The sequence below is a fragment of the Diceros bicornis genome, chromosome 2, assembly GCF_020826845.1.
Source record: "Diceros bicornis minor isolate mBicDic1 chromosome 2, mDicBic1.mat.cur, whole genome shotgun sequence".
NCBI lineage: Eukaryota > Metazoa > Chordata > Mammalia > Perissodactyla > Rhinocerotidae > Diceros > Diceros bicornis.
In genome coordinates, this window is record NC_080741.1 from 63,774,627 (window position 1) to 63,799,106 (window position 24,480).

General features: G+C 41.2%; 1 protein-coding gene across 2 annotated transcripts in view; it reads right to left on the reverse strand.

Annotated features, from left to right (window-relative positions):
• ADAMTS9 (ADAM metallopeptidase with thrombospondin type 1 motif 9) overlaps window positions 1-24,480 on the reverse strand; it is a 164,425-nt gene that overhangs the window by 100,900 nt on the left and 39,045 nt on the right. For both annotated transcript variants that reach the window (XM_058562485.1, XM_058562478.1), the window contains exons 11-16: window positions 23,166-23,270; window positions 17,106-17,251; window positions 8,923-9,104; window positions 8,696-8,832; window positions 7,034-7,151; window positions 6,692-6,787 (exon numbers count right to left, since the gene is read on the reverse strand). In XM_058562485.1, coding sequence (XP_058418468.1) covers window positions 6,692-6,787; window positions 7,034-7,151; window positions 8,696-8,832; window positions 8,923-9,104; window positions 17,106-17,251; window positions 23,166-23,270 — 784 coding nt within the window. The remainder of the gene's footprint in view (window positions 1-6,691; window positions 6,788-7,033; window positions 7,152-8,695; window positions 8,833-8,922; window positions 9,105-17,105; window positions 17,252-23,165; window positions 23,271-24,480) is intronic.

Below are 24,480 nucleotides of genomic sequence, written 5' to 3' on the forward strand. Positions count from 1 at the left end.
CATGAGAGACCTCAAGCCAGAAACACCCAGCTATGCTGCTCCCAAATTCCTGACACACAAAAACTGGGAGACAGTACATATTTGTTGTTCTAAGCCAGTATGTCTTGAGATAATTGGTTAAACAGTAAAAGATGATTAATACCCCTACCCAGACCATTCTTTTTAAAACCACAACCCCCTCCCACTGCCAGCACAGATCTCCTCCTTCCTGTCCCATTTCCCACCTTAATGTTTCTCCATAGCACTTGGTTTAGGCTCTCTCTCCCCAAACAAGAATGTAAGCCCCACGAGGGCAAGGATTTTTGGACTGCTTTATCCACTGCTATATCCCCGGTTCTAAAAGGGCACATTGGTAGGTGCTCAATAAATACTTTTTTTGGAAGAGTGAATGAAGCTACTGTAAATCTTGCAAAAGATGAAACAATCAGTGAAGCTGAAAAAGTACATAATGTTGAAGAACTGCTTGAGTCAAGCACCAAAATATTGGCCAACTGAGAACCTGACAGAGTTAGACCAGTTAAGAGACTTAAGAAAATTGACAAGGAAGATGAGATGACTGTTGCTTTCAGAAAGAATAATTTATTTATCAAAGTATCAAGAGAGACTATTGAGAAAGTGAATAAAGCTCCAGGAAGCTTTTATAAAAATGACTTCCTTTCAGAGTTGACTGTTAAATTCACACTTTAAGTGAATAATGTACTACTCTGCTATCAGACGACTTGACTGGAAAAGTTGGCAAAAATATTTATCAATTGCTTTATTCTCCATTCTAAAAACCAGGGCATGATTGAAATTAAAACATAATTTTGTTGAATATAATAAAAAATAAATTTATTTTCATACTTTTTGATTAATTTCTCAAGCTAAAATCCCAATCGTTTCTTTTCCCCCTAGTATTTAGTATGAAATTTTGGTTTTATTTTAAGTACCACTTTTTTTTCCAGTACTACTGCTCCTCGAATAATGAATCCTTCTGAATATTGGGTTTGACATGAAACTGGCACTCAATAAATCAGAGCTATTAAACATTTGGGCCCTGAACAAAATACTAGGAAAAGGGCTCCTTAACTTTTGCAAGTTTAGCATTATTAGCAAATCTGAGCAGGAAGGGAACCATTGAAATGCATGGGCCATGTATCTAGGTGAACAAAGGAAGATGGAAATTTAACCCATGGGTAGTAAATAGTTTTCACGCCAGGCGCCAATATCAATCAATTGGTAGTAGCTGCCTAAGAAAGTGCAGAGCAGGATTCACCGGCAGCATCATGTCTCAGCATCATTTTAACGATATCCGTCTTGGTTGTGGGATGGGGAGCGGCCAAGAGGTCTTAGGTATTTGCCAGATCCTAAGCTGTCTTCCACCAATGGAGGTGATGCACTGTCTTCTACCATGCAGGCCAGAAGCAATGTGTATGTAGAAGAGGTCTAGAGGACTTAGGGAAAGCAAGCATCATACCCTTATGCGGAGATTAAGGAGGGCCGAGATGAAGCTCTGAAAGTTCTTTGTGGCTCAGTAGGGTCCTTGTTTTCTTGGATATGGGGACTTTACAGAGTTCACTCAGTTGGACACTGTCCTGATGCAAGGACTACCCTTTGCAGGATCAAGAATTAACTGCATTGAATTCTGTCCCTAATCCACTGCTTCACTCACCAGAATTCCCACCCATGGAAGTCCCATTTGGCCCCGAGGAAAGAATAAGATGCCTTCATTTGAAATGGTGGGCAAGAATATGGTGACACAGGGAAAACGCTTTTAAAAAGGTAACAAACCCTGCAATGTTACAGAGTTTAGTTCTGGGGCCGGCCCCATGGCGTAGTTCAAACTCCTTAGCATAACCTTCCTGTATCTTTACAAATCTTATCCTGACCCTGTCTTTCCAGTCTCACCATTCACTCCCACCAATAAACCTCAATTTCTAGTCATATATATCCCTAGGTCAGTCACACATTTTTCTACATAGAGGCAGTAAAGAAAAGTGGTTAAGGGTATAGGGTCTGAAGTCAGACCAATAAGGATTCCAATTCTTTCCCCTTTCTGTTTGTGTGAGCTTGGGTAAGTTACTTAACCTCTCTAAGCCTCAGTTTCTTCCTCTGTATAATGGGTTTTTCACAGGATTGTTATGAACACTAAACACGACAGTACATACAGGCTTTCATTCCTGGCAGATCATAATGCCTTCATACACATTGTCTCCTTTATAGATGCCTAATGTACGGATGAGAAAAGCAAGACTTAAATATTATTAAAATACTTTCCCAAGTAACTTGGCGAGGTAACTTCTAATCACAGAAGTCTGTCTCCAAAGCCTGTTAAACACTAAAGTTTTCCAAGAAGGAAGTCAACAAACGTCTGTAAAATGAGTGAATGAATTCATGCAATCTTTCTCGTATGTTCAAATAGAAACCAAATATGTTTAGCTACAGATTTTTAAAAACTGAAGTTGTTTGTTTTGCTAGACAGCATGAGCCCCTGTAGTAAAGTGACCGTTTAAAAATGCACTTTCATAAGCCCTAGAAAGATCCCAGCCCATAGTAGGTGCTCAATCAAATGATGTTGAAAGAATGAGTGACTGATTGACCCTGACATTCATGACAAGGAGAACAGAGTGCCTCCAGCCAAATAACTGTTTCCCTGCCAGTGTCAGCCTCTGACAACCTCGTCTCCCCTGCAGCTCCTGCAGCGGGAGAGCCACCAGCCATGCAAGATGCAGGAGTTTCAATGGGTCACTGACTGGAGACGAGATTGTTTCCGTGGCACCTCAGGCCTCCTGAGGCTGCCTCCTGATGTGGGTCACTTACATGGTGATGGCAGGATGTGCCGCCAACAAAATCACCCAGTTCTTTCAAGTGAAGTCGCATGCTAGCTACCCAGCTGATGTTTCACGTAACGAGGGGAAATGAGATGTCACAAGGCCATCTCTGTAAATTAAACACCGATCCAGTTTTATTTGTATTCAAAGAGCAATCATTTATTCTAGGTTAATTCTGGGGCTCCTTCTAATGTCTCCAGGCTTCCTCTCATGCTTATGCTGACTCAGCCATTTCACCCCTCACTGCATGCTCCCTATCCTGGTAGATGGTGAGCAGGGAATGAGATAGGAGTCATCAGATGAAATGAAGTTCCTGCTTTATCTTGAACTGAATCGATTCCTGTCCTCCCATTGCCACAATTAATCAAGGGCTAAGTGTACTGGAGACAAATAAGTATCACAGAAATGGCTCCCTTTTCTCCTAAAGAAACATGAACATGATGGCACTGGGTACATCTTGGCTTTAACCCAACAGGAGGGAGGGGTCTGTGTGAAAGGACGACCTTTGACAGGAAGACTTTCTGCTTCGGTACTTTGTGAAACAAATAGTTTCCTGAAAACAACAGTCTACTGCCCAACCTCCCACTAACGCGATTAGGGAGCTAATTTCCTGGGTTGGTTTCTCTCCCATTTCACCCATCAGAGTGGGGTTGCTACAAAGACCCTCTCTCCTGGAAATTGCTCCCTCACCAAGACATGCGGAAAGAGTATGGCTTCACTGACCTTTAAAAAAAACATGAGGGATAAGGATGAAGATTGCTTAGCAACGGAACAGCTGTGATTGGGCTCAAGCAAGACTCAACTGTGGGTTTTAAAACCTTCTTAGAGTATTTGCTGCACGTTCCTTCAAGCCAAGAGTAAACATTTACACATGCCAGATTTGATGACAACATCATATTCTTCCCAACTTGTTAAGAAACCACTGTAAGGTCCAAAGGCTCTGAGGTCTCGACGTTCACTCAGTGAACTGTGACTTGCCATCTATGCTTGCACACTTTTCATGTGCTTCCAGAGAGATGTTCTTTTGCCAACAGGTGACTTGTACCATAAGATTCCATTGAGAAGCCATGACTGCCTCAGACTGCCTGTCCCAGATGACAAATCTTCTTTAATTTTGCTTTCGTTCTTTACAAGGAGATTAAGAAACCTCCAGTGAGGACTAAAAGGTTATCAGGAGGCCCTCCCCAGTTCAGGCACCTGATCTTGGCTGATGATGTTGAATTGAACCGAAGCCACTACTTGGAAGATTATTTTTCCAAAAAGGAGAAAATTAGTGGAGAATCCTTCTCCTTTTCAAGGAGAAGAATGGCTCAACATGGCTTTCGGCTCTCAGGAAATTCATTAATCAAGCAGGTTGTGTGCAATGCCGCTGGATTTACTTAGGAAGTAGTAAGGCCACAGCAGTCACAGGCTCAAATTTATAACCCAGCACATGAAGGAAAAGGCTTGACTCATTTTGCACAGTGGTGGAACGAGAAATGTGGGATTCCCAAAAAATAATTTGAAAAGAGTCCCCTCTTTTCAACTTTGTTAATTATACTACAAAGTCACCACTTACTTGGATATTTAGAGTAGGAAAAGGCTGATGCACCCACTGAGTAACTGATTCCAAGTAAGACTTTATGGTCTTTAAAAGAAGGGATGATTCTGTATATTTCCATGGTAATCCCATCCCCCATTATGCACACAGTAGGTCCTCAGTAAAGACAGCATGAGCAATGGTTGTTCAACAATTCAGCTTTCATTTACTTAGCCCATATGTGTATAGGCTTTATGTCAGGAGCTAAAGATAAGAAGACAGCCTCTGAACTAGTGGTCATTTGGATAAGTAAGAAAAGAGTCATCTCATCTCAGTTGACGGAAACTTCATCCTTTCAGTTGCTCAGGTCAAAACCTTGGAGTCACCTTTGACTCCTCTCTTTCTCTCACACACCATATGCAATCCATCAACAAATCATGATGCTTCCACCTTCAAAGAAATCCAGAATTTGACCACATACCACCACATCCACTGCTCTCACTTGAGGCCAAGCCACCAGCATCTCTCTCTTGGATTATTGCAATAACTTCCTAACCAGTCTTCCTGCTTCTACCCTGTACCCTTAACCCACCATCTATTCTCAACATAACAGCCAGAGTGGTCCTTTGAAAATATAAACATGATTAGATTAGATTGGCTCAACACTTCAGTAGTTCCCCATGTCTCTCAGAGTACAAGTCCTTTCACTGGTTAGATGACCCCCTGCAATCTAGTCCTGACACCTATTTAACCTCACAGGACTCTCCTCTGTGCTTAGGCAGCTCCAGCCACACTGGCCTCCCTCTATTCTTGGAACAGTCCAGACATGCTCCTTCTTCAAGCATTTTGCACTGGCTGTTCCCTCTACGTGGAATGTTCTTCTCCCGGGTATTTGTTATCACTTGCTTCACTTCAAACACTTAGCTCCACTGTTCCCAGCCCACCCTTGGGGGTCCCAATTTCCCTTATGTTGCTCTATTTTGTAACAGCACTTATCACCTTCTAATGGTGTGTAGTTTGCTTATCGATTAAGTTATTATCTATCTACTCCCACTAAAAAGTAAGTTCCAAGAAGATAGCGATTTTTTGTTTATTTTTATTTTTTTGTTATGTTTTGCTTATTGTGCCCAGAACAGTGCCTGGCACATATTAAATAAGTGAATGAATGAATGATGATATACTGCAGAAAATGCTATAATGGAGTCATGAGTAAATATTATACTTGATTAGCATGCTTGGCTAAAGGATCATCATCTACCTAGAAAGGATTTCACATAGACATCCCAAAATATAGATACAGGTTCTAATTTGATTCAATAAATACTTATTTGCTAGCTCAATACGTCCAAGTTTGGAGTAAGCCTCCTTAGAGGCTGTATTCAGATGGATCAATAGAGTTCCTGTCTGGACATTGTAAGAGACAAAGTAGATTCATTTCTTTTAATAATTGACTGCCCAGCAAGACTGTCCTGATTTCTTCTAGATCTGAGTGCAAGCCATGCGCTTTTCACTGCTGAGAGAAGTCTGGTTGTGCAAGGCGACCAGCTGAGCCCCTTTCAGTCATGACCCCACTCCCTATGTCCTTCTAATTAAAAACGGTTGGGCAAATTTCATAATCACTTATGGCAGTCTACAGAATAATAAATTGAAGTAGGACTGAGCTGAGTAAACTGTTGAAAATGAACACAAGGTTGCTGCTGTGTTGTAGTTTAAATACAAGGAATAGATCTGAATTAATCGTGTGCCTGGACATGGTGAGAGAAGGATGAAGAATCCATGAGGCATCATTCTACTAATGTTGGCAGGGTCTATAAACATTCTAATTCAAATGTCTACTAACATTCTAGTAATGTCTGGGCCACTATAGTAACGACATGAGAAAAATATTGCCACTATAGACCCTTGTGGAATGACCAGGCATAATGAAATACTGAATAAGTCCACCAGTGGTCTGCTATTGGTTAGAGTTGATAACATAAAAATTAAATCAAATATATCTCTAATAAAGCATTTGCAAGTCAGGTACCCACAGGACAGATTTTTTTTTTTAAAAGAAAGCAGTGATTTTATGCTGCACTTAAAGGTAAATACCTTCAAAATTTGATTTAGGGCCTTTTTATTTCCTATGATCTGGAGTAAATCCCCTGATATTGACTAGTATAACTACATGATTCTTAAATCAATACTCTGAGGGTGTATGAATGAGGGAGAAATAAAATAATGAATTTCAAGATCAACTTCTTCAATGAAAATACATGACATCTCAAAGCTCTCCACATGTGATAGGGGCAAGAAAGTAGCATCTGCCAACTGCTCCAGAGAAGCACAGTTCCTGCAAATGGCAGGGGACACCCCATCTCACCTAAGTAGTTATCATCCTCTGATTTCCCTGAGAAACTGTGCTGCCGCACATCAATATTGGTAGCACCAGCTGGAATTCGGACCACAGTATTGTAACCTGAAAAGAATTTAGCAGAAATTCAGTATTCCACAGCATGGTTTTCACTTTCTCTAAGCATGGAATAAAAAGGCGGCAACAAAGGAATATAATATAATTCTCACTATTAGGGGCCTTATAGCCAGATGGGTAATGTACAAGACTGATTTTACACTCTACATCAATACTTTTACGTATTACATGTGGCTAACAATTTTTACACTTTGACCATGTTCCTTCTCAGGGTTCTTAGGAACAAATTCTTACCATAATGGACTGTATTAAATGTTCCAGCCACTGTCTTGCACGAAGAATTATCACCACCGCAAACCCCACATTTATCTCTCCTGGCTTTTGAGTTCAAAACATGATCGCATCCAGCTTGCTTTAAAAAAGAAAACATTTGAAATAAATGGTAAGCATTATGGAGACTATAAAACGGCAAGTAATGTATTTCTTGGAATGATGTGCATTCAAAATGATAAGAAAGTTAAGTCTCTTTAAACTTGCAAGAGTTAAGAACTCAAATTGTCTATAACTTTGCTATGGAAAATGTGGTCCTTGAATCAGTATCCCTGGGTATCCCTGATGCGATTAGGATGCAGAATCTCAGGCCCCACCCACATCTACTGACTCAGAGTAGATTTTCTGGCATGTTAACAAGATCTTTAGGTGCTTCATCTACAGATTAAAGTTTGAGAAGCACTAGTCTATGATAAGTGGAGTAAACGAAAAAAAATCACTCAGGAATAAAAAAAAAAAAAGGAATGGTGAGGACTGTATCCAATTAAAGAGCTCATGCTCTATCTTCAGGGAGCAGCTGCTGTCCACTCCAGGCTACTGCTGTCATGCAGAAACAGCAGCCCAGTGTTGACATTTCCCAATTTTTCAAGAGAAGCTGGAAAACTTGATTTTACATGAAATCCACTATGTTTAAATATTGGCTACAAAAAGAGGACAAAGCATGACTGCAGGCCGCTAATTGGAGGCCTTAGGCTCCAAGTGACCCATTGAATTTCCTCACGTTAATCCAGTACAGCAGTGCAGACTGAGGTCTGAGAAGGACACCAGCAATGACCAGAAGACCAGGAGCACAGAGTTCACATTCCATTCTCATCCATTCTGTTCCTTTGTATGAACTAGTCTTTGAGGAGAAAAGTCAATGTGTTGCTCCAGAACGGACTGACAAGGAAATCTGCTCTGTAGCTGCAAGTCAGGAAGTGGGCGAAGCTCTCAGGGGCTCTTTCAATCAAATCCTACCAACTAGGAACTCCAATTTGCCTCAGACCACGTGCAAGAAACACATGTATCATCTCACAGCCTGGCTGTGTTAGGAATGATTTCTGACTGGTGACAACAGTGAAATGGTATCAAGCCCTGGAGAAATCATTGCTCTGATGCTTTACCATCTGCCAGAAGTTTCTTGATTCCCTTCCAAGAATAATTAACAGGTATGGCTCAGGTAGAAGCTATCGTGCTTAAAATCAGAAAGAGAAATGTGAGTGAGGCCAGCTCTTCCTTATGACATCTTTCTGGAGCAGAGCTATTCAATCTAGAAAACTTGTTGTAAGGAAGTATCTGGGTTTAACCTTAAGCACTGAGGTTACAGTAAAGTAGTATGTGTATGTGTGTGTGTGTGTGTGTGTGTGTGTGTGTGTGTGTAAATTATTGTAATAAATCTTTATGGGGAGGTTTTATGCAGATCCTCACAGATGCTGAGAATGTCAAGAAAAATCTAGGGCAGTAGTTCTCCAACTCTGCATGCATCAGAATCAGGTGATGCTGATGCTGGTCTGGGGACCACACTTTGAGAATCACTGCCCTGGAAATAGTGCACAGATATTAGCAGCTGGTTTTTTATCAAGGAAGCCACAAACCGCAGCTCGGCAGCAAGACAACACAGTGATGAGAATGCCACCTGGGACTTACCCGGCAAAGGCCTTGGACACAGATATCGTTGGTGTCCTGGCCACACGGAGTTCCATCTACTACCCTGTCTCGGAGCTGATAGTAGGCTGTGTTCCCTGCCACCCTGCAGAACAACTTGCACCGGTCCTTCATCAAAACTAGAGAGGAGAAACACAATGCAAGGTGACCTTCGTGCCTGGACCCCGTGCCAGCCTGCCAACCGTGGCACCTTCCCCGGATGCACTTACTTCCACTGTACTTGGGAACCCAGCGCACATTTGGAAGCAGACCGTTGATGTTAAAATGCTTCCCGTCAAAGTGAGCACACTGTTCGTCTCGGAAGTCTCGCTTCTGCTTGAGACATGGCTCTGTGTTGCAGGATTTAAATTTCATTCTCCGCCCTACACAGTACTTTCCACCGTTTTTTGGCCTGAGAAAAGGTAAAGAAGACACGCACTGTATTATAATGTATTTCTCCCCCATCACTCTCTCATCGGTGGCTTCCTGTCTTCTGGGGAAGCAAATCTGAAGTTGCCAATGACAGTAGACTGGGCAAGGGCTCTGAAATCTGGGTTTGCATTCTGCCTTCAACGTTATTAAGTATATAACCTTGGGCAAGTCATTTAACCTCTGCAAGCCTCAGTCCCTCCCTCTGTAAAATGGGAAAGCGCTAGATAGGTAAGGCTGTTCTGAGGATAAAATGTTAGAGCATGTTAACTTAAAGTTTGAAACACAAAGCCTGGGATCTATTAGGCCATTTTCTGTCCTCTTTCTTCTGAACATTCATAGTCCTTTAATTTTAAAAATGTAGAAGGTGAAAGGTTCAGATGATAGTTGTAATGCTCCCTGTTTTCCTTCTGTACCACATATTCTCATGGAAGACCATGCTAAAACTTGTGCCTTTCCACTTCCGTTCACTCTATTCCTCCTCGCCCACCCCAACCAGTGTTTTTGTTTTTGTTTTACAAATAAGATGGAATAAAGGGAATACACCCATATTTTGACTAACTTAATAGCAGAAGCAGCAGAGAGCATACTGGTTTCATTAACTTTTGTGTGACAAGAGTATGGAGTATGCCTTGCAAAGCATCACAGTGCAAATTTAATCTCAGCATGCAACTCTGTACATGTATTTTCCAGATGTGGCCCAGAGAGTAAATTATACATCACATCTCCCGGCAGTCAACAGCTCGCCAAATTCATCATGGAAACGGGAAGATCACAGAGTCATAGGAAGCTGGGCTCACCCACCCAGGGCTAGGGCAGCTCCGATTTCACAGCTACCCAGGACACCTCTAAAAATTCAAGAAAGGTTTCCATCTTTCTTCTTTAGAATGAATCTCCATAAGAAGTGTTTTTTTGTTTTGTTTTGTTAAAACCAGTGCCAGGGGAAATGGGAAATATATCTGTCCTCTTAAGATACAGAATGAGAGGCAGTCTAGCAGAGCAGGAAAGGCACTGGAGTTGGATGTGGGTGCCAATCTTGGCCTTATCCTCACTGTGTGACCTTAGTCAAAGTTCTTAGCCTCCCAGAGCTTCAATTCTCCCCTTCTCTAAAGTGAGCGCGCACAGTAGATGCCCAAGAACGTTAGCTACTATAATATTATGTGTCAGCACTACCAATATTACATGTCAGTACTACTGATTCAGCAGTTTGTTCTGGGTACCAAACCTGAGCTACGATGTGGTCTGCATTGTGAGGCAAGACTCAACGCTCCCGCAGAGTGCCCAAGTCTCAGAAACAGCTCTCTGGTGCTGATACTGTTATAAACACGCTCCCTCGATCAAAGATTTGTAGAGTAAGGTAAGAGGATGGGCTTTGCAGTTACAAGCTGGGCAGCTTTGTGTGAGCTATCTGGCCTCTCTGAGCTCTGTCCTGCACATGTAAAACAGAGATGAAACTGTGCACCGGAAAGGCTTGTTATAAACGAGGAGCTCAGCAAGGAGACTAATAAATATTTATTGTTATTTATTTTGAAGAAGACTGCATCTAGGGATGCAAAATGGCACATAACACGGCAGTATCCACGTCTGACTGTTTCCCCATTAAACACAAGTAAACTCATATGCTTTATATCTGCACTGTGCACTTGACTCGCCAAAACTCACTCATATCTTGCCCAAAGGTAGGGCAGATGAGGTACTTTCATACCAAAGAACAGAAGGTTCAGAGAAGTTAAGTACTTTGCCCAAGGTCACAGAGCTAATAAAAGAGTAGAGACAAGACTGGAATTCAAGCTTCCCAGGTTCTTTCTCCATGCTCTTTCTGCTACATTATCCAGGAGCAATGGTCCAGAATCTTTTCTTTTTCTTTTTTGGTGCCATTTAGAGATACAGTCTTGGTTTCCCAGACACGAAGTTCTTCTCTCAGTACCAAGGCACCCTAGTCTCATGCATAAAATATCACAGATTACACATGAATAATAGATCAGCCCCATGGGGCTGTTCAGGTAAAATCTATTTTAAGGGTGCTACAAGGAAGACCCTTTCAATTCTTCCTCAAATTGATCTTTATGGAATCTTTTTAAATGTCCTAATTATGGTGGATCGATCATTTATTTATTGCCTAAATCATATTTCTTTTCCTTTGAAAATAAAATCTTTTAAAAGTTGATTTTTTTTCTTTCAGTTCTCTTATACAACGAGTCTTAACTGACTCTTGAAATTGATCAAATGCAGCAGCTCTTTGGGCTGCAGAGAGTTAATCCTTGTAGGTGGCTCCCCTTAGGATGGCAAAAGTTCCCACCTTTGCTTCCTTTGACCACTATCAAATGGCAAATCGGATTTAGTGATTTATTTTTATAAATAATATTTTTATTAACAACACAAAGAAAACACTCTATATGACAGGGAATATTGCTGAAGGTTTCAGATATGGAGGAAATAGAGGGTTTGAATCCCAGCCTTGCCTCTTAATAATGGTGCAACCTTGCCTCTTAATAATGGTGCAATCTTAGGCAAGTTGCTTAATCTCTCTAAACCTAAGGGTCCCTATCTGTAAAAGGGAGACGATGCTAATATCTACCTCACAGGGCTGAGTGAGGGTTAACTGGGTTAATACACCCAGTGAACAAGGCCTGCCACTCAGCAAATGTTTAGCTATCACAAGGGTCCTCAAACTACAGCTCGAGGGCCAAATCCTACCTACTTCCTGTTTTTACATGGCCAGTGGGATAAGAAGAGTTTATGCATTTTAAAATAATTAAGAAAAAATAAAAAAAATATTTCAAGACACATAACAAGTATATGAAATTCAAATCTCAGTGTCCATAAAGAAAGTTTTAGTGGCACATAGCCACACTCATTCTTTACATATCCTCTATGTATGTTTCTCACTATAACAGCAAGTTTGAATAGTTAAGACAGAGATCCCATGATCCGCAAAGTCTAAAATATTTACAGAACATTTTATGGAAAAATATTCCTTTACAGAAAAATATTCCTTCGTAGTAAAAGTTTGCTGACCCCTGAGCTATTCTTGTGCACAAGGCACCATGCCACTTTCTGTGACTGTGCACGGCCATGCTGTGGGGTAGGTAGTGGCCTCCTTGTTTCTGAACCCTTGTTTGAGCTGGGTTCAGAAATGTTAAGTAACCTGGCAAGGTCACATGCCCACTACGTGAGAAGAGCTGGCTGAGACACCAACCAGGTCGCTGTCCCAAAGCTCACGATCTGGCCTCTCTCTCATGCTGCCTCTCTGGAGTCAGGACTCTTTCCACATCAAAACTTCTTCTGTGACTTAGTTTACTTTTTATGTAAAGGCAGATTATATTTTATTCATAAATATAAATTTGCCCTTTTGAAATATGTGGCTTTTCTTATATCTTAGACAATGCAATCTCTGCCTGATTTGCATGTACTGTGTAACGGGGAAGGCTTTAGCCAACTAACTTACCTTTCAGCATGGAAAAAATTCATGTTGTAATTTAATAATTTAGCTGGATAGGAGTATTTTTTCCATGTAAGCACATACTGAAAATTATAGGAAATGTGGCTTTAAAAAACAATATTAACCACATTTTCCAACTATTAAGATCGTTTTAACACATTGCACGTCAAAGGGATGGAAAGGACTTATGGAAATTGCTAGATTAATTACTGTGAAAGTAAGTATATTCAGCACAGCCAAGTTGACTCTATCTTTCAAGCACATATCACACAACCATTCCTATTAATACCTACAAAGAAAATTCATGATGCTGCATGGCCAAAGCTATGAAGGAATTTTTGCAAAGATCATTACAGGTGCATTCTACCCTCAAGGAAAGTTAAACTTTGGTCTGCAAATGGGTTTGAACAGAAATCTCAACTTCCATGTTTACTTACAATGAATTAGGGCCGGCAGTTCAGGGTTAGCTCAAAGAAGAAATTTCTAATGACACAACAGGCAGCCCCAGAAGGTAGTGTGTTTCCTATGCTTAGGGGGTATTAAGAAGAAGTCTAATGACCAATTGCAGAGGATGCTGAAAGGCTATTCAAGGATTAGATGGGATGGGCCAGGGAGCTTATTAGCAATGATCAATGATCCTTCCAAATGGGGTGGGCTATGGGACTGGATATCTTTATTCATTCATTAGTTCATGGCTCGCCCACAGTAATCAATTCTTGACATTTTGAAATAAGTTCATCCAACTCAGTGCCTCAAAAAAACTCTGTTGCAATTCTTGACAATCAAATGAGAGATTAGTTTTCTTAGATGAAATAGGCGCATTTCTATCCTCTTTTATGTAAGATTTCATAACCAGTTGCTATAGGAAAGTCTAAGCAGGAAATATTCAGTTCACAATCTTGTCTTTTTCTCATATCTATGAGTTTATTATTTTTCAATTTAACCTATCTCCTAATTTAAAAGCAAAATAGAAGCACTAGAAGAGGGAAATGCTTTGTCTTTCCTAAAGAACTGGCGTGACTTTTACTTTGATGGATTGTAACAATTCTATAAACCATGTTGTTCCAGTCACCAGGAAGCTCAGGGCCACATTTAGCACACAAAATAGCAAGTGCAGGGCCCAGTGGCCTGATGATGCAACTTCTAGTGCCAATGCTTGGTCTTATTTAGGTATTCTAAGTTACGTTTTTGGTGGTTCTGATTTTAAATTTTACTCTAGTACATGTTTTTTATTGATCAAGTGATCATATAATTAATTTTCCAATCCAAGACACTTTGTGAATAAGAAGGAGAACTATTAGTAACTTCTCCAGGACAAAAGATGCGAACTGGAACTTTCCTTGCGATCCAGAATGTATGCCCATCTTACCTGCAAGGCATGGGTCAAAAATGGGATTAAAAAAATACACAAAGCATTTAAAGACAAAATACGAGGGCCCCATTCTCATGATGGCAAACCTGTAGCACTATACACCAGCTGAAACCAAAAATTTTTTTGACCAGATTTAGAAAGCATGTGGTTTCTACAGCTTGCTCATCGAGTACAGCGGAATCCCAGGTGTATGGCAAGGCTACTTCTCTTTTTCAGCTTTTATGCTTTCAAGGAAAAAAACCTAAAAATATAGCATAAAGTGTTTCGATGCTAAATAAATACAACCTTGAATCACATGAATACAATGAAAAACTGAAAACAATCCAGTTTCTTAATAGAGACATACCTGGGATTCTACAAACGGAGCTCTGCATTATATTCAAAGGGCTCCTCAAACTGAGCAAAGGCATGTTGCCAGCAAAGGGGAGGAACGTTCCCCTCAAACTTCTTGAGGATCAGGACAGCAACCACTTCCACACTGTACATGATGAACCACCTGTCTGCGCATTTCTCTGAACAAGCTTTTATACTGAGCTGTGGATCTGATTTTCCCTTTTCTGTGTCCCTTCCTCTCGTCCAGTTGACTTCCCCAGTGCCACTGTAACCTCAGTTTTCAGAGGCAGACTCCTTCCTCAATTCACAGGGACATCCCAAAGTGCAAATAACCTGGAGGAGTCTTAGTGCAATGCTGTCAGTGCGGACACTCAGCTAGGTGGACTGTATTATTCTAAAACCTCCCACAGCAAACAGCAAGGACGAGGACCTCTGCTCCAAGTCTTTAATGATAGGTTCCTAACTTCTACATGAGAGGGCCTCTGTTGCACTTTGAAGCTCAAGATCTTCTCCCGCTGAGATCTTTACACAGGGTAATCTCCTTTGTCTGGCCCATTCCCATTATGGAGTGATTTCTCTCTCTCCACTTTACATATTACTTCTAGAATTGCTCTAAGACTTAAAAAAAAAAAAAAGACCAAACACTTCTTTTGAATGGACTATCCTTGAGTCAAAATTTCAAAAGTGCCCATTGTTTGCAATACCCATACCCTCATGATAACAACTGCTTCTTATTATAAGAGTAATAATTTGGCTCAACGTAGCTACCATGTCGTTTTTTTTTTTTTTTTTTTTTTTTTTTTTTGTGAGGAGATCAGCCCTGAGCTAACATCGCCAATCCTCCTCTTTTTTTTGCTGAGGAAGACAGCCCTGGGCTAACACCTGTGCCCATCTTCCTCCACTTTATATGGGACGCCGCCACAGCATGGCTTACCAAGCAGTGCGTCGGTGCGCGCCCGGGATCCGAACCAGCGAACCCCGGGCCGCCGCAGCGGAGCGCGCGCACTTAACCGCTTGCGCCACCGGGCCGGCCCCCCATGTCGTTTTTAATTTTCAAAAAATTCATCATATTTGCTATTAGCTTAAAATGTTTTATTTTAAAATGTCAGCAATACAAGAAGCTAGGACATATAATTGATTTTAGAAACTTGTGGAACACTATATAGTATTACCTTCATATTATATGATACTTATTTCATATAATACATATAACATCTACAATCTTTTTTAAAAGTCCTAAATGATACAAATCAAATTGCTTTTCACTGGTTGCTTCTTGTGTGGAGTAGGTGGGGGGTAAGAATAATGATGAGAGAAATTTTTTGTATCATATAGTTTTGTGTCAGAATTTTTGAAAGCATATACTATACTTATACTATTACAGAAAAAAAGAATACAAAATGTAGATTCTATGGAATATCTAATGTTTATTAGTTTACACTGATAGCTACAGTGTTAGTTTTATGGACCAGAGTCTACACCTTATAGCTCTTTAGTGTCTTCTATAGAGACTAACATTATATGGACATGAAATAAACGTTGGACTGTGAACAAGAATAAATGAAAATAAATGGATCATCATCTGTGATTCATATTACAGAGTATTTATTTAGACCAAGGCTTGCAACCCAGTAGGTTTTGCCATGTTTAGCTATGTTCTTTTTGGTTCACACAATTCAGATTTTTCTCATAAAAAATTTGGAAGCTTTGTCAACACTAGGCCCTTCTCCTACTTGCGAACAATCAGCTAGATCTGAGCAGCGCTCTGCACTTGTCTCCACTGTGCTGCAATAAAACTCGATCGTACTTCGTCACTTTACCTGCTTGCTTCTCAATACAATTCAGTCTGCTATCCCTGACGTAGGCTGTTAAAAATAAATGAGCACTTCCGGATGAAATTATTGTACATAATCCCAAAGCAGCTGGTTTTTAAAAATGGTTGTTGGTTTATTCATCTAAAAACTATCCCTGTTCTTTGATGATTTCTTGGGCTCCCCAGCCTTGACAGGTTCAATGGCAGTAATATCATGTATTATTTTCCTATTCCTTTAAGCTTTATACATCTTAGGTCCACACAAAATTGGATCTATTCCTAAAGATAGCGATTTTTTAATCTACTTACATCAACAACCTCCCCCCAAAACACATGTCTACCATGACAGATGCTGGGGAAAAAAACCCATCAACATTATTTGAACGTTTAAGTCCCAACAAGGTCAGGCTGGTAGAAACAGCCACGGTCACCTAATGAGAATTATCCCGAAGAGCAGGACACTCCCAGTCTACAAACTGTCAGGATGGAGACTTCAGGTATCTCCTGTAAAACAGCTAGACTGAATCAAAAAGTAATTCCTGACGGGCTTCCAGGTCCTTCGGCATCTGCTCACGCAGCCTGGGGGATCTGTGTGCCCTTTGTAGCAATTCAGTAGCTAACGGGAAAGGGTACATTTAACGACCATCTGGATGGAAATGTCCAATTTCTTTGTTTCCTCGTGAAAAATCTATCTGTTCATTTTATTGGCGTGCTATCTCAAGCTCGGGGGGCGGTGAGATATGCCTAATGATCAAAATTGTTCAACAGGCCAACCAACACAGAAGTATCTACTGTTTGGTAGACAAAACTTTAATAATAAAGGATCATGGGAGAAAAATCATCACAAAGAGGAAAGGCACGTGGGGATAAAGATCTCAGACACCATCCGTCTAGGCAACCCTAGAAGTCCACTCGCTCTCTAACGCAGGAAGAGCTCTTTGCCTGCCTCCAGCTAAATTACTCCCCCTAGGAAGTTCTCACTCCTCCCATCCCAGGAACAACAGTGATAGGTCCTAGGACTTACTCTGGTCTGTTGCACTCTCGAACAGCTGTTTTGATGCCCCCTCCGCATGTTCTTGAGCAGGTTCCAAAGTGACTCCAACTTCCCCAGGATCCATCAGTCACGGGGACCTCCATTTCTTTGGGAACACAAAATCCAAACTTGCAGTGCTGTATTTAATAAGGGGAACAGTGAGGGAGAGCTCGGAGCTTGAGACATTGTAGGACCCACCATCCTTTTAAATACACCGTTCTTTACTGGTTTGAAATGCTGCAGTCCATGATCTATGTGAATAACGGAAAGTGTAGGGATTTTAACCTCGTACTTATTGATTCTAGGCTGTATCTTTATTTACAACTTGCTTGAATAAAACTGGCCCATGAGTGGTGGCTCCAAGCTGTCCGGATGGCCAGCGCTGAAGTGCTCAATTAGTCTACTTGGAAAAATGAGCAGTGGAAATGGGCAGAATGGTTGTAGACAGGGCCAAAATGAGTTACTGAATTTGCATAGCAAATCTCCATTAACAAGCCCCAGAGATGCTGCAAGCCTGGTAAAATATAAGGCTTTACTACTCCGCATGGATTTGAAAACCCAATTTTAATTAAATGGGAGAGAAAAAAAGCTAGTTACATGATTCCTATGAACTCACTCCACCAAAGCCCACAAGTTGAGACTAAAGCAAAATGGACACATTACAGCGAGCCCTAAACTTTATTGCTTTTTTGTTACTAATGGTTTCAGATTCTCCAGCCTGGAGCAGGAAGAAGGTCATGATGTTTAAAACAACACTAAACAAAATAAAACTCCTCAGCAGGACAAGGGAGTCGAGAAGCCCATTTCGACCCTCTGCCATTGTTGGGGTGTGAGGCCCTGACACAAAGCCGAGGTCACTGAGCAGTGGACAAAGGAAGAGTGGCAGCAGAGGCGGCAGGAGGGTGACGCCCCGCGGCTTGCTCAGATCTCTGGAGCGGAGCTGGTGGTTGCTGCCGTGATTTATCGGCGGGGAGGACACAGGCGCGGAGGGAAGAGGCAGAGGGCCACGGAGGCCAGGCGGTGGGGGGTGTGGGGGAAGATGGACAAATAAGAGGCAGGTGAACGTCTCAGTCGGAATGGCCGGCCCCAGGAAAGGCTTGATGAACAACTATTTAAAAAGCTCAAGTAAACTTTCTCTATCCTGCCGCGCCTTCTCCCTTGTAATTATCCTCTTGGAGTATCTGAGGACACATCCCTTTCCCTGGGCTGTTTGGCTGAGGCTTAAAAGATTCTGCATTCAAAGAACCCTGCGTAACCCTGTACCCAAAAAATGTGGGCAGAGGCAGAGGTGACCACATCACTCCCTGAGATCATTTCATATTTGCCTTTACAGCGGTCTCCAACGTTTCTGGGAACATGTACACATAAAAATAAATGAGAGAGGCAGCTGGGTCCAGCGCACCGCTATCCAATAAGAGTGTAACATGAGCCAAATACACAATTTAAACATTTCTAGAAGCCACATTAAAAGAAAAATAAAATTGAAATTAATTTTAATATCTTTTCTTTAGCTCAAAAGATCTAAGAGATTATTATTTCTATATGTAATCAACTTAAAATTACAAATGAGTATTTTTTACATGCTTTTTTTCATACTAGGTCTTCGACACTGGGTATGTATCTTCACTTAAGCACATCTCAGTTCAGACCGACATTTCCAGTGCTCACTAGCCACGGGTGGCTAGTGGCTGCCATACTGGACAGTGCAGGTCACTGAGGGACAAAGCTTAGCAGGGAAATGGTCTGGTGGCAAGTGGTGGCTCTGTGACCTTGGGCGAGTCACTAAACTCTGCTTCCACAGCTGAGAAATGGGAACCTACGGCCAAAGCTGTCTTGAGTATAACGTGAGACAATGTACCTAAAGCACCTAGGACCCAGCTGAGCACAAAAGGGACCAAACTTCAAGAAGGTTTGTGATGACAATGGCAAATATTTACACAGCACTTCATATCTGTCAGGCACTGTTCTAAGCATTATGTATATACATTAACTTAATCCTCACAGCACACTATGAAGTATACACTATTATTACCCCCACTCCTACAGAAAAGAAAACGGAGGCGCAGAGGAGTTGATGCTAAACATCTGGTACAGGGCCAAGCTGATGCTGAAACACAGACAATCCGACTTAACAGAGTATATACTTTTAAGTGTCACACAGGCTGCCTCTCAACTGTAAGCAAATGGGATCAATTTTTGACATCTAAAGACTGAAATCTAAAACAAAAGCAAGATTAATGAGAATGGTTAGGTGAGACTAAGACTCCCAAGTTGTCCACCCAATATCCATTCTCTCCTTCATCCTTGGTAACAGAATCTATATATTCCTGGATTCCTGTACAGATAGGAGTGGTCAAAGAGATGTCAGCAGAATTCATTAGGTGAGATTCCTGGGAAGGTCCTTTTGTCCCTTTGTTCCTTGCCCTTTGGCTTCATTCTCTCTGGAACTCAGAGTTGATGGTTGGAGCTGCAGCAGCTAATTTGTGACCTTGAGGATGGAGGCCACTGACATACAATAGCAGAGCAGAAAGAAATTAGGTCCTGGGTCTCTGATGATTTTGTGGAGCTGCCATAACAGCTCCATAACCTGCCTAGCTCTAGACTAGGTTTTTTTTGTGTCAGAAAGAGAGCCAATTTGCTTACACTGATGTAATTGAGTCTCACCTGAACAAAATTCCTAACTAATATATAATTGAGGTCATAGCTGATGCCCAAATTCGGCCCTCAAATCTTGATGCCAGATCCACATTTTATAAATTCTACAAAGTTAGGAGAAAATTCCTATGACTATTCATGGATTTTAATAATGAGAAGTTGCCTGGAAATACATTTTTTTCTGCTTGACACTTTAGTCTTCAGCCTGTTGATCTCTCTATTCTATAGACTCCACCTCCACACAAGAACAAACTCTAAAGTGACCATAATTCTCAGTAAGCATTACCATAAACTTCAGAGCAAAATAAGGACACAGGTTTATCAGAGTGCTGCCATTCAGCACTGCATTCAGACGTCCTCATATGGTCCCCTTTTAAAAGAAAGCTTCTACTTCAAAACTGGTCTGCAAATTAAACATTTCTTACCGATATGGCCATTGATGGGTGTTCAAAGGGGAGGAAGAACCTTGGAGGAACAGGGGAAGTCCCTGAGATGACAGAGGCTGGACATGGGGACTGTATGGCACATATGTACCAAGATCATCTATTTTACCAGGTAAATTCGACAAGCACCAGCTTCATACTGGAATAGCCATTACAACATAACAAAGCAGTAAGTGGCTGGTGCAGCCTGTGCCAAAATATAGTCAGTCTTTCCTAAAAGTGTCCAGAACCATTTAAATGATATGTTACATAAATGCATCTTTTTTAGGAGGTTGGAAGAGGGACTTAGAGGTCAAATTTTGTCCCAAGGAGGCTTAAAACAAAAGAGTTTCAAACCTCAGACTCACATACAGGGTTAAAATGAAAATGTTAATGGACTTAACAAGAGAATGGAGAAAATAAAGGGCATCGGAGAGTCATTCATCAAAATAACATTGTGTCAGCAGCCCAAGACAGATTACTGCTGAGGGAGCAGGGCAGAAAGAAGAGAAAGAAAAAAAATTAACCCAGCAGCAAAGGGAGTCAGAATTTGCTAGAGAAAAGGCATATGGTTTTACTGCCAATTCTATGAAAACAAAACAAAATGAAAAAAACACAAAGAATTTCTATGCCAACATATCCACCACCTTTGGCATTTGTAAAATGCATAAATACTCTTCAGGGGAATAAACACACGTATACCCACATCTTTAATAAAAGCTGCTAGACTCGGCCACTTTTCTAAAACAAACTAAAAATGTACCTATCAGTTTCTCGGCATAGTTGCTTCTCTGAAAGTGTTCGGAGCCTGCCCTTGGAATGCCTTGAAGTCTCCTGCTCTTGCTGAACACGAGCATGCATGGAAAAAATTTTCTGAAAGATCTCCTAAATTTTTCCATCCCTCAGGTGTAAGATTACCCCGCAATCCCTTATCTTCTACTTCTGTTACAAAAACAGAAGATTAGAAAAAGACACAACAGACATCCTCCCAAATGTTCCAGGATTGATTGGGATACCACACCAGGACACGGAGCTTGGTGGCCCGTTCATGACAGTTCTACCAAACATAATTCAGTTCAGCATATTATTGAGAATTCTTCTTTGTTACCGTTTTTCCAGCAGTAACATGTCTCAGAAATAGACACAGTAGTTGGGTGCATCAGAGTGACCAAGAACCATGATACAATACCAGTGATTTTTCTGAGATCAAACAGATTCAATTTAAGTAATATCGTTGGCTGGCTCTACCTCAAGCCAACTAACCAAGTCGTCAACTTAGTATCATGTCTGTTGTCATCTCCCATCACCTGGTAGCAGCTGTCTGGGTCAGTCACTGTGTTTAGAAGGACTCTGAGGCCACATCTTCATTTTGCAAGAATGAGCGAATTCTTTTTGGTTTCCATGGAAACCTGAGAACCATATTGCCACTCAAACCTATGGTCCTCTGACCATCAACATATTGAGTTAAATGTTCCGTTAAAAAGTGAAAGATTCACTCTGGCCAAGGAGATATATTTCTTTTCAAGCTAATGAAAGGTACAGAAGCTGTTATGTCTATGTCTGTGTACAGTTTTGGTTAGGTTCTTACTGGAGAAAGCTGTATTCTCAATTGCCGAGGTCCTCGCCATCAAGAAGCGAGATCACGAGCTGACTTAGTCACCAAGTGAAGTCAAGCATAAAATCGTCTTCATTGTAATGTTTTATTTTTGTATTGAATTTTCTCTTTTTCAAATAACTTTAATGCCCTCCAGCTCATGTAACTTTATAACCACCCTGAGAGACGAGTGAGGAAATCACTAGTCCTCCAGTTTGACCCTGGGAAACCAAAGGAGCTCAGTAAGCTTGAGTTACAGCCGCTCCAGTAGACTGGGTGGCCCCTTCAGACAAAGCGAAGGAGGGAACTGGGGTGGGGAGGGGCTGGGGTGTTGGGGGGACCCTGCCCCAAATGGGCTGAGCGACCTTGGGCAAGCCGCTTCTTTTTTCTGTTCTCTTTCTATAAAATTGGGGGAGAGTTAAGCTCCGTCATCTCTTAGGACGGCTTCCACAGAAACACTCTGGGTGCTATGGATTCTACAAGGTAAAGTGGAGGAAAAGGAAGTGAGACGAGAATAAAATATTAAAAGTGAGTAAAGTGGACAATGTGAAGAAGAGAGAAAACAGGAAAAATATAAGCGAGGATGACAGGAGACTCAGAATATAGTCCAGGGATTGCATCATTGGTAAGGCACAGAATGCCGTTTTCCATATGGAAAAAAAAAATCAGAGTTTATACCTAAAAATTTCTGTAACCAAAGTTTTTGGGTGATGATGATGATATCACTAATATCTTTTTTTCAGAAGGACACCAGGTGCAGAAGGTTGCATTAATTATACTTCTGGGTGTGTGGGACATTGTGATCAATGGGTCATACAAGGAGCAGATTTTGTTTGGTTATTAACAAATAAGTGGGAACCATTATAACCAACTCAAAATTTGGACTTGGATATATCCCAGGTGATGTCACAACTGCTTAAAGGGACCAACACAGGTTGGTAAAACCCTGGCATCCCAGTAGAGAACACAATAAGTTTACTGTATTTCTGTATTTCCTTGATTTTAAGATGTTCCAGCAACTTAATAATAGTCTTCCACTGCCACCGCCAAAAGAGAGAGAGAAGAAAAAGAAACGCTACCTCACATTAAATGTACTCATAAATTGAAAAGCACACTGGGATTTCAGAAAAGTTAAAATGAGAAAAAGTTCTGTCTTAAAATGAAGGCAATAGTGACAGCTATATCTTTTGTATCAGTGTTAGGCTATAACGTAAGTTTTCACAATTTTCAATAGTAAAGCTAAACCTCCTGTCTCAAAAAAGTATTATGCATGCTAAAACACACTGCACTAACTTATATTCTAAACAGTGGTGACTGAGCCTTCAGGCAAAATCGTGCCCATTTCCCCAAGACAGAAGGACGGGTCGGGGCGTTACTTGCCTTTCCGGGCTCACACTCCGTCCCGTCGGCCCAGGGCGTGTGCTGAGTCCGGCAGCCTTTGTGCGCTCCATCCACGTTATTGCACCACAGCCGGCGACACTGCATCTGCTCAATTCAGTTGAATGACAATTCAGCGACAATGTGATTAGACAGTATAAAACAAGGCAAGGATTGCTTTCAACTATTGTTTTGCCAATGATATAGTGTAGGTTGGAAAGGGATCTTTTTTTCTTGGTATGAGTACGATAAAATATTCCAAGGGACAGAGAGAGCAGCCCAAGAGACACATGTCTATGAAAATACTTTTTAAAGATTTTTCCCCCTGATTATTAAAACAAAGCATGCTCATAGTAGCAAAATTCAAAAGGTACTAACAATTTATTTTTAAAACATAGGAAAAGAGCCTCAAGTGATCCAGTCTTTCCTGCAGCTGTCCCCCCTTTTACAGTTGAGAACTGTATTAGAGAAACAATTATTCTATAAAATAATTGTTTATCCTGTTAGTTTAACTTAAAACTATAGCAGGAGCATGTTTCCATGTGTAGTTAATTTTCAATTGTTGTATAATATTCCACTAAAGGGAGACACTATTTAACTTTTCTATTGTTGGGCATTTGATTACTCCTAATGTTTGCTATCTCAAGTCACCCAGAAATGGATATAATCGCAGATACATTTTACTCAAAATTTTTAATTATTTCCAGAGAATCACTGTACTTCCAATTCACCATGCTATCTCTGAAGACTCTCCCAGCAAAATAAACAAACACCCCAAGGAACAGAATGGCGTACCCTAGAGAAGCACAATTCCGCTCCTCTGCATCCCAATAACCACTATCATATCCACTGGTCCAAATGTCCACAACACATACATCAAAAGATCACACACCCACCAGCTGAGCTACCACCAGAAATGATTTCAAGCCCCAGGTGGTCACAGGACACAGCCCTGACAAGCTAACACAGGGAGTCAGCTTTGTCTCATGAATGACCTTTCATGAATCTAGAAGAGTCCCTATAATAAAGGTCACCTGCACAGGTCAATGGGCATGAAAGGAGACAGGGAGAGAAAAGGGCTGAGCTCTGCCATTACCAGCTTTGTAACGGTGTCCTCTATGGGCCTCACTTCCCCACTTGTAAAATGAAAATGATAAGGGCGTGTCCCTTCTGGGCTGTCGTGAGAGGGAAATGAGAAGTGTAGGGGAAGCACCATCTGACACTGGGCACCATTACTGTTTATCACCATCATCATCATTACTATTATCATGAATAGTCAATGGACCATTCTCAACGTTTCCATGAGTGGTTTATGTTA